Consider the following 10,247-nt stretch of genomic DNA (forward strand, 5'->3'; position numbering starts at 1 on the left):
TTAATCAATATCGGATTGAATCTACATTACATCTTCTTCGCCTAGTATCGAAATTTTATTACATAGTGAGATCCTGCCTGATACCCAGTCAGGCAGTCAGTCATAAAATTAGGTCCTGTCATGCTCTGTACCCGTGCAGTCGGCAAGTGTCAATAGTGTTCCTGGCGGGTGTATCCCTGACGGTAAACACACAGTAGGGCCAAACACAAGTCCAAACCAAAGGCTTCCATGTTACATTAGAGCTGGAGTTGAGAGCAACAGAACACTGCTAACCACAGGGGCAGATGAGTGTGTGGTACGTCCACACACATGTATAAAACAAAGGGCACATTCAGCAGCGTGGGGGGGCGGGTAGTTCTGAGGGCTGTTGAAGTTTGCCTGGCTCCAGTGCTGCACATAGGGTAACCACCATCACCCACAACCATCAGGAACAAATATGGCCCCGAGAGAGTTTGGCAAGTCACATTGCAAACCAAAACCTGGAAAACAGAAAAAAACTAAAAAACTGTTTATGTGGTAGACAGGTAGGTTGTTATGGAACAGAACGAGGACAGAGATTAACAAGATTGAAACAATATTGATGCGATATCTACTATGAATTCAAAAATCACATTCAAGTAAGGCTCATGACATTAAACTACAGGTTAATAAACGTCAAACATCTGCATCATGATATGACGATTTCTAGACATCATTGATTGATGATTCAAGACAATAAAACCGCTGAAAGTCTATAAAAGGTTTATATTGAATCGTCACCCACACAATCACTGCCATTTAGTGAACCCTGGGCATGTACACAGTCGATCTTTCAAATGACGCCGTTCTGAGCTTTCCTGGTCAGGGAGAGTCACATGATGGCACGAAAATGGGGGACCAAGCCCACTCAACAGCATTCCCAAGGCTTCTGAGAACTTTGCCACAATAGGAATGTTGTAGACCAGCAGCTATAGTGAATTAATGAGTTACTGTGGAGGCGGCCATTTTCCCAGCACTTAACTGTCCACAAAACTACCCTCCCTCCCCCATGGACGAAAGAGTGTGTGTGTGTATGTGTGTGTGTGTGTGTGTGTGTGTGTGTGTGTGTGTGTGAGAGAGAAAAGAGGGGTGGGGGAGTCATACATTCCAGGGGTGTAGTACTCTAATATGGACTCCTGTTGAGTCTAGTCTCAAGTTCAAATTCTGAAGGACTCCATCTCAAAAGAGGTAACAAAAAAACTGTCTAAATAAGCAGAGCGTGGTGTATTGTAGTTTCACCCTTACTATGATACTACACTAATAGAACTGGAATTATAGTATTTAATTTGACTAGCGTTGTTGGTACCTGTCTGGACCCAAGCTCAAACTTGACTCTGCCTTCTTGGTCTGGCCTCTTCAAAGCCTGACCTGCGTCCGGAATAGCGTACTACGTACTAGATACTTCATGTCACACTAATGTCCAGCGTCTGTTGTGTGAGCAAAAAGAGGGACAAACTGGGACAAACTTATATATATATCCGCACCACTTCATTTCAGAATGTTGCAGGTTGATGATGACACTGCATATAAACTTTTAACGCTGTCTTGTCCCAACAATGCATTGTGGGGGTCTTTGCATGCTATGATATGTCACTGGATGTGGGTTGTCATCTCAGTACTTGTGCATACTATTTGATCATATGATAATTTCAGACATACTAAACACTAATTTGGCGTATTAAACAGTATGCCATTCCGGATGCAGCACTGGTCTTGACACACAGAACACTACACTTGCTTACCAATGGAAGATGCACAAGCATGAAAGGATTATGAATTGTACTGTAATTAACTAAATTACACTGATAGTGAAGGCAAAAGCTATAAAGGATGTCTATCGCGACCAGGCTCGGTAAATAAATCAACGTGCAGGTAAAGTTTCAACAATAATTTTGGCACGTTGGTGGTCCCTTAGGTCACAAAACACAAATGATTGATTAATTACAATTTCCAGGAAAACTGCTGAGACCTCTGCATTTATTGATGAGAATAATGGTCATGTTATTATACGAGTCAAATGCAGCAGGATATCTTTTTGTACGCTGCCAGTTTGAGTTCCCTTTTAAATTTCAGTCTTTCAATAAACTTTTTGAGGCAGTATCAACAAATCTGACAGGCGTTTACCCTCTCGTTATGGTGATAGTTTAAGTTGGGCTTGGTGGGCTTGGTTGGGCTTATCAAATATAAGTTAATGTTTTACCACAAAAATGTTATATCATCCAGATTTTAGAGTCAAGCTTCAAGTTCCTAAAGTGGCTTGTTGTCCACCAGAGTATGAAACAAAATAAAAATAGGTGACAATCTCCAAGGAACTGTGCAACTATGGAAGACAAAAATAACCTCCACAGCAGGATATGGATAAAAAGAACAGTGTGTATGTGCGTGTGTGTGTGTGTGTGTGTGTGTTATCAGTGACAGGAAGACAGTGTTTGGTTTCTTTATGCTAACTGCAGGTCATTGTAGAGTATACTGAAAGATTCTAAGATGATCAAAAATAGATAGTGGCAAAAACCAAAAGGTTAAAGTCTTTGATTACATCCAACAATAGAATGTCAAATACCAGCATTCAAAATCCAAATCTAGATCATATTTACTTTTTAGGTTAATGTTGAAAGCTATCTTAAAATACGGATAACACTAGGTATCATTTTAATCCTTAACATTTGAAAAGAGCCAGGGAACACACCCCCCCCCCTTCCCCCTAACAAGCGATGATGGCAGTTCCCATGAGAAACAAATGTAAACAGCACACAGCCCTGATGCTCTGGCAATTAAGTAATGTAGCTACGAAAACTAAACAAAGAGAGAGAAAGAGATTGGGAGATTGGCTTCTGAAGACATCCTTTATTTAACATAATTTTATTTAAGACGCCATTTGTAAGTAAAATATAGATACAGCATGAAAAACATTGTTTCACATAAGTTCACACAATAGTCATATGGGTCACCATATCTACTTACTTTTAGGGAATGACTAAACTGCATTGATATAATTCAGTGTCCAGCAGTTGATGCTAAGCTTTTAGAGTCGCCTGATAATGTCTTGATTCTGTCATGGTACAACACCCCTGAAAGATGTGTTCAGTGTGGTCATGGTTATGGAGATTCATGATTCAATCAGTGGCTAAGAGTGTCTAACTGAAAAGTGGAGTTTGGTTCTGAATATACTTTACATTACCAATGTGATGAAACAATATTGTATAACTACAATATTGTGGCAGTTTTGCCTTCCACACACCACCAAAGTGGCTTTTTCTGGGACCTCCAGCACAGAGACACAGACGATGGGGTTGAGAGAAAACAGTTTATTGTTGAGAGGAGGCTTAATACAACAAGTCAGATGGGCACCTGTCATGATAAGGGCTCCTCTCCTTTGTGTGTGGGGATGGGAGTTTTACATTTTACAACGAGTAACAGGTATGCGGCCACTCTGATCCTGGGCCCCAATTACCTAGAACCAGGAAATGCGTGGGTGCTCAAACGCCACCATCCCCATACCACAATCCTCCTGACACCAAGCTATGGTGAGGGAGAATCCCTAGCCGAAGCATACCCCCCCCCACAAGCAGAGAACAAAAAAAGAAAAAAAAAATGCCTGGACTCTGACACAGGGTTCCCATACCTAGAAATACAGACTCGGACACAGGGTTCCTATATCTTAAATAAATAAAACTCTGGAATCTGAAACAGGGTTCCCATACCTGAGACCAGGGGTGCCCACACTTTTTCGGCTTGCGAACTACTTTTAAAAAGACCAGGTCAAAATGATCTACCCTCATTAAAAAATGCTAAATATATTTATTTATATCTTTATAAATAATGTATACTTTACTGTATATATACACAATATATCTTGGCGTACCTTGCATCATTGCATGAACTCTTACGGCACAATACAATTAAATACATTTATGGTCACTACCTTACTCTTGATGACTTGCACTGAATGGAGTCGGCCAGTGTTGCATGGTCCGGACAGTAGCTGCTGGTAGCCAGCCTCAAGCAGGCTTCCAAATGATCATCAGTCATGGTGGAACGCTATTTGGACTTTATAATCTTCATGTGGGAAAAGGCTGACTCGCATATATAAGTAGAGCCGAATAATGCAGTCAAGGAGGGAGCACATTTCCTCATGTTTGAGATTCAAGATTCAAGATGTTTATTTGTCGCATACATATACATACTTTCATACATATATGCAGTAGCTGAGTAAGTTCCAAAACTATCCATGAGCCCTGGACTTCAGCTGAATGTCAGCCTGTAGTGTCAATGTCTCATCCTCCACTGCAGAGCTCAGGTGAAAGTGTTGCAATTCTTGATGCAAGTGTCTAAGAATGTTATCTTCGCCTTCTCCTATCCTATGACAATGAAGGCATTTCATCCAAACACCCTTGTAATGAATCAGTTCTGATCCCATTCTCTCAACCATCTGAGCCCTCGAAGACACATCACTAAGCTCCCCACACACACACACACGCATGCCTGGTAAGCATGGGCAGTTTTGCCTGCTCTGCCGGGTTAGCTGGGCCGGTTAATAGAAACTAGGGCTAACAAATTAATCCATTCAGTATATGACATCCATTCATCAGTGCCATAAACCAGTGGTGATGGTTTAATATGGTAATGACAGAGTAATAAAGTGATAGGTTTCACTTTCAATGAGATAAGTCGAGATGACATCGCAACTGATTCAAATTTAGACAATACAACAGAGAGAATACTGAATTTCTATATTGTACAAGATGATTTGATAATACTGGATTAGAACCTATCTGACTTACCTCATGTACTGTGATATAAATCTCTCGGGTCAAATCAACCAGTCACAGTATGTAATGGTTTGACCTCAGGTCTAGGCTTACTAAGGAAGAATTGTCATCAGTGCTATCGTAAAGCCCCATCTAGGCTTGGTTCAATCTAAAAAAAATAAAAAATAAAAAACTATATACTATATATAAACTATATAAACTAAATATATAGTTTTCCGTTTTTCCTTCTCCAGTCTCCCTCTTCTCTACCCAGCTGTCTCCCACTGGGCGTCACTAGCCCTGGAATTTCACCCAGAGATGAGAGGATAAGCAGGTCAAACATCCTTCATAAAGATGTCTATCCTCTGTCATCCTTCCTCCAGTAGCAATGGAACTGGAAGACCATAACGGGCGCCTTACTTCAGCGCTTTGACCACACTTAAAACAGGGCATTTCTCAAAGGAATAACAAACAACACAATATTTGAAGTCCACTTTCCAAGTCTCAAAGAGTCAAACTGCTCTTTGAGAAAGCTCACAGCAACAATTGTTGGCTTCCTCCATTTGAGCAGCGAATTGTGTTGGAGGTGGAGGTGAATTTCAACAGGAAATTACTCAACTTAGGGCCATGCCATCTATTGTACTTGAAGGTAGGCCCATATGGGTTTTCCATGATGCCATTTTGTCATAGACTAGGGAAGAATGGCAAGGGCACATTTGGAATGGGAATATAATATTTTAAGAAAGATGAAAAAGTGAAAAAGACATTTTCTGAGAAACTGATTTGTATTTGACAATCTAAACAGCGGCCCACACTGTTATACCGTGAAATATATTACATGCTATTACAGCCTGACCACCAAGCACACACACACACACACACACACACACACACACACACACACACACACACACACACACACACACACACACACACACACACACACACACACACACACACACACACACACACACACACACACACCTTTTTGAACCGCTTATTCGAAGTGAAAGGACAAACTAACTCTGATTATAATCACAAACACTAGAAAGATGCTGTTGATTTGCTGAGAGGAGAACCATGAAACTAAGTCACAACAAACAATAAGGGAGTTGTCTTTTTGAGCCATCTTGCATTATTTGGTAAGTATCGGGTTTGATCCATGGTAACGTAGAATAGATGTTTTTATACTATCATTAATAATTGCATTTCTTTGGTCTGGCATCTAGCCAGATTAATTTTTAAAGCAATGTTCATTTTATGATGATTGTATAATAATTACACACTCCCCCACCGGAAAAGAAAAATAAATAAACTCAAATGAAACAATCCTTCCAATCTCTTAACCCAAAATACAACACAACACATTGATAATGCCCAGTGTTTAATCTAGTCAGGCCAGGCCACGTTCTCACTCCAAACCCTGGACAGGAATAGAATTGTATGTCGGTTTGGGACATCCTAATGAGTTCCTCAGTGGTACACAGGAAGTAAAGCAGATCAGAAAGTTGTGGGGAGGGGCTACAGATGAGGGGAAATGCCGGATGGCACAGGCTTCCCAAGTTTCAGATAGTTGGCGTGATGGGTGGAAGCAAGGATTCAGGGCAGAGGTATAAATCATTCTGACATACATTTCCATTTCGTCATATTTGCTGCAGGTTCTTTGCAGTTATTATGTTGGCCATCCAAAAAAGTAGATTTAATCAGTTATGCCTCCATCTGTTGAGGGTATTCTCATTCAAATTTCTCTTTGAGTGTTATAAGAGTAGAAAGAACGCTTGTGGTTCATGTCTCTAAGGATAAGGTATGGAAAAACAAGTATTAGAAAGTATAAAGTGATTTGGTTTGACTGCTTGTGTTTTACCAAAAACAATGATCTACAAAAATAGTCAGACAGGGCCCAGATGCTTTGGCAATCATAGGCCATGAACCTATAGCCTAGTTGGAGAGGGAGGACAAAAGTGCTGAATCTCCAGCGGAATCGACAGAAACACAGGATAACCCCACCTAAACGAGCGGGGGCCACCCTTAAGAAAAAATCAGTACGAAGGCAGTCTTCCCTGTTCTCCCCAAAGTTTAGCGGTAGTGTGTTATAACTCAGAAGTCTTGACTTTTAACACACAAGGACACCCCCTCCATCTGCAAGTCAGCAAAAACAAATACAAAGAAATTTTAAAACATACTGTAAGGGATAGGACACCTGCTTTAGGGAACACAATAAATTATGCCAGAGATATCAGCCTCTGCTGCTCCATTCTGGGTCTTGCATGTCACCAGCACCCTGGACTTGACATTGATATGGACAGGGAGCCAAGGACACAAGAACAAAAAAAAACCATGTCCTCTTGCTAGCACTCAGTGAAGTAATTACATTTCCCTCCTTCAGCCACGTTAATGGGAGATGTGTAATCATCAAAGCAAAACAGACTGCTGCACAGCTCTAATTAATAGAACCTTCTCCATCTACAATTAACGAGGCAGACAATATGGAGCCGTGTACATGTAGATCCACAGATTTTGCTTATTTAACTCCTAAGGACAAAACAAAGCAAAAAGGGAGTGTGTGTGTGTGTGTGTGTGGGGGGGGGGGGTGTTAGTGACATTCTAAATCATGTTTTCTTCTTTCTGATGTAGTCACAAGTGTAAGGAGAGGTAAATGAAAGGCTGGTTGGAGAGGAAGAATGAGGACAGCATTTAATGTGCTGTAGAAGAATGAATGTCCTCATTTTAATGCAAGCAGTATCCAGTGGATTAAAGTGTTTTTTCCAAACAGCTTTAGAAAGCAGCAAGGCTGCTCGGTTCCGCTCCTTGGAGCTCAGGAAATAGAAGCCCAAGACAGGAAATCGCTGTCCATGTCCGTCCACCGTTTATCCACAGCGAGACTACCTCCTCCAAGTAGCAATTAGGACCTCCAAACAAATACTGCGGTGGTTAGTCATACAAGCAAGAAGCATAACAAGTTTAACGATTATATTTGATTAATTCAAATCACATTTCTTACCACATACTAATCAGTAATGGACAAACCTAATTATGCTACAATGGTATTTTGACCTCCAAAAAGCAAAGGTCAACCACAGCTGCTCGTATGTATTTGACAGCCAGCCAGCGTCACAAAACGCCCTCTTTTACCGTTTATCCTTCCCTGAAGATTTAGTTAGCATGTGACTCATAATGCTGCTATGTGTATCACAACTCCTTAGGTGGGAGTTATCAAATAGGCAATGGCTGAGGAACCACAGGGAACGGGTGAAATTCACATATTTTTTTCTCCCTGACATTACCAGTAATGAAGCCGCATGCATGACCACAGCACCGAGTGGAGTCAAGGCAGCTCAGGTTAGTGGCAAGAGAAGCCTGGGATGTTTCAATCCAGCAACCCCCAGAATAACAGTCACTAAGTCAAATGAGGTCTAGGGCTATACTGTATATAGGTTGCTCTGTTATAATTCATGAATCGTTAAATATGACCAATAAATATTTACTGTACTGATGATAGTTTATCATGTTATGTTTTTAATCTTATATATCCATTTATTTCATATCAGCAGTCAAATTACTTAGAGTGAATATGGAAATATTTTAAGGAGGAAAGAAATATATAAAATACCAGTAAGTATCATTTCCATTTGAAAATCCAAATAACATAATATAGCCCTTAATATATATGGTAACCCTGTCCTCCAGTCCTAGAGAAGCTCATTCAACTTGACAAAAAGAAAAGAAAATAACTCGAAAAGCATATGTGACCAGAATTCACTCCCACACCTCCAGGACAACCCCGAACTTTTGGTACGCCGAGGCGCGGGGATCGAGTCTCGGGCACAGAGGCATACGTCCACCCGCTGTAACACGGCAGCTGGTGGTTTCGCCCAAGCTGGAAGAACCGACCAGACCAGAATATCACAGTTTTTTAGACTGACACAGACAAACATTCCTGACTTGGCAAACACGAGGCCGCCGTCGTAGAATTTCAGGAAAATGAAAAAAAAAAAAGAAAGTTAAAAAAAATCACAATATACAGGGCAATATGTGTGGCTCCGATATGAACGGTTGACCTAGTTAAAACAAGCCGCTAAAAAGTAAATGAAAACAGATACGACCACGCATAAGATAATAAGAGGAGTCTCATTCATGGTTGTGACGCCGAAATCAACAGGTACAACAAGGAGTTCCCTCTGGGTCAATTTGTTGCCTCAATCACATCAATCATCATTCATAAAAAAAATTAAATAAAAAAGGCACACTCCAATCGCTTTGAGTGTTTGCAAAACGTTTTAAACTCAATTTAAACTCCTGGAATGAGTCCATTCCAAATGGTTTTATTCTATTTAAAAAATAAGAAGGTGGTGTTTTGACATTTACGTGCCATTTAATAATGCAAAGGACTTATTTATCGGAAGTTGTTTTACGATTATTTTTTATTTGTCTTTCTTTACCAGGTTAGTCTCGTTGGGATTCCAACTCTGATAGCAGCTACCAACGCCGCCGAGCGCATATAAACATAGACCTATGGAAGGGAGGGCGGAAACGCTCTTTTGTATTGATGATATTGATGATATTGATTATTGAAGAGCGGCATTGTGGGTTGGGAACTGGAACTCAACTTGCAGATTAACTAACTGGCTCGGATGCAACAACATACAAATACCCCCCTGTTGCATACGCCTGGGCTCCTGGACGCACACATAAAATAAGACAAAAAGTTCTATTCTATATGCCAATACGGGTGGAACTCCAACTCTCGCCGTAACCTGGTTGACGGACCTAAGAAAACTTAAAGTAAAAACTGCCCCCCCCCCCCACAACGAAGTTCCTCCAGCTTATCACCCACCTTGTTTGAAGTTTTGGCAGACATGTTTCTCCCCTCCTCCTCCCGCCGCTGCTGCTACCGCTGCACGTCCAAACGCAAAGAAGTCACAACGTCGGCTGTGATCGTCGTGCGTAGAGTCCCTCCTCTGGATGGCGGCCGGCTTCAGCCACGCCGGGCTCTGCCTTTATTTTAGTTCCACTCGACCCAGCGCGACTGGACGCATGACACGGAAGAGGCGTGCGGAGCGGAGAGTCCAACGTTCATGATCCTTTTATCGTCTTATCGCCACTTTGCCGAAGTGACTTTTAAAAGACAAAACAACCCCCCCACCCCCCGTTTTGGGGTTTCATTTTTCAAAAATGGTTTCCTTGCCTGTGCAATTACTCCCGGAGCTTTAACGTTTGGGGAGCGCGGACTGCACCGCGTCGACGCGCCGGCGTGAACGCGTGCAATGGCAGCTCGGAGTTCCTCTCCCCGCGTCTCCCAGTGACGCGTCTAATCCGGTGCGTACCACTCCCTCCCTCCCCGGTAGGGGTGGTGGTGCTCGGGGAAAAAAAAAAAAAAAAAAAAGAAACGGGGGGGCAGCGCCGGTGCACTTTAAACCGAACCCTAAAAAAAAAAACACCAAATACATTTCAAAGTTCTATTTTTGTGTGTCTTTTTTTTTT

The 10,247-nt window shown here is 41.6% G+C and overlaps 1 protein-coding gene across 7 annotated transcripts in view; it reads right to left on the reverse strand.

Moving 5' to 3' along the window:
- The window catches only part of tjp1a (tight junction protein 1a), an 80,286-nt gene extending 70,324 nt beyond the window's left edge, over positions 1–9,962 (reverse strand). For all 7 annotated transcript variants that reach the window (XM_079998152.1, XM_079998151.1, XM_079998147.1 and 4 more), the window contains exon 1: positions 9,601–9,962. In XM_079998152.1, coding sequence (XP_079854278.1) covers positions 9,601–9,624 — 24 coding nt within the window. In that variant the 5' untranslated portion in view covers positions 9,625–9,962. The remainder of the gene's footprint in view (positions 1–9,600) is intronic.
- Positions 9,963–10,247: the final 285 nt, after the last annotated feature.

The sequence above is a fragment of the Zeus faber genome, assembly GCF_960531495.2.
Source record: "Zeus faber genome assembly, chromosome: 3".
NCBI lineage: Eukaryota > Metazoa > Chordata > Actinopteri > Zeiformes > Zeidae > Zeus > Zeus faber.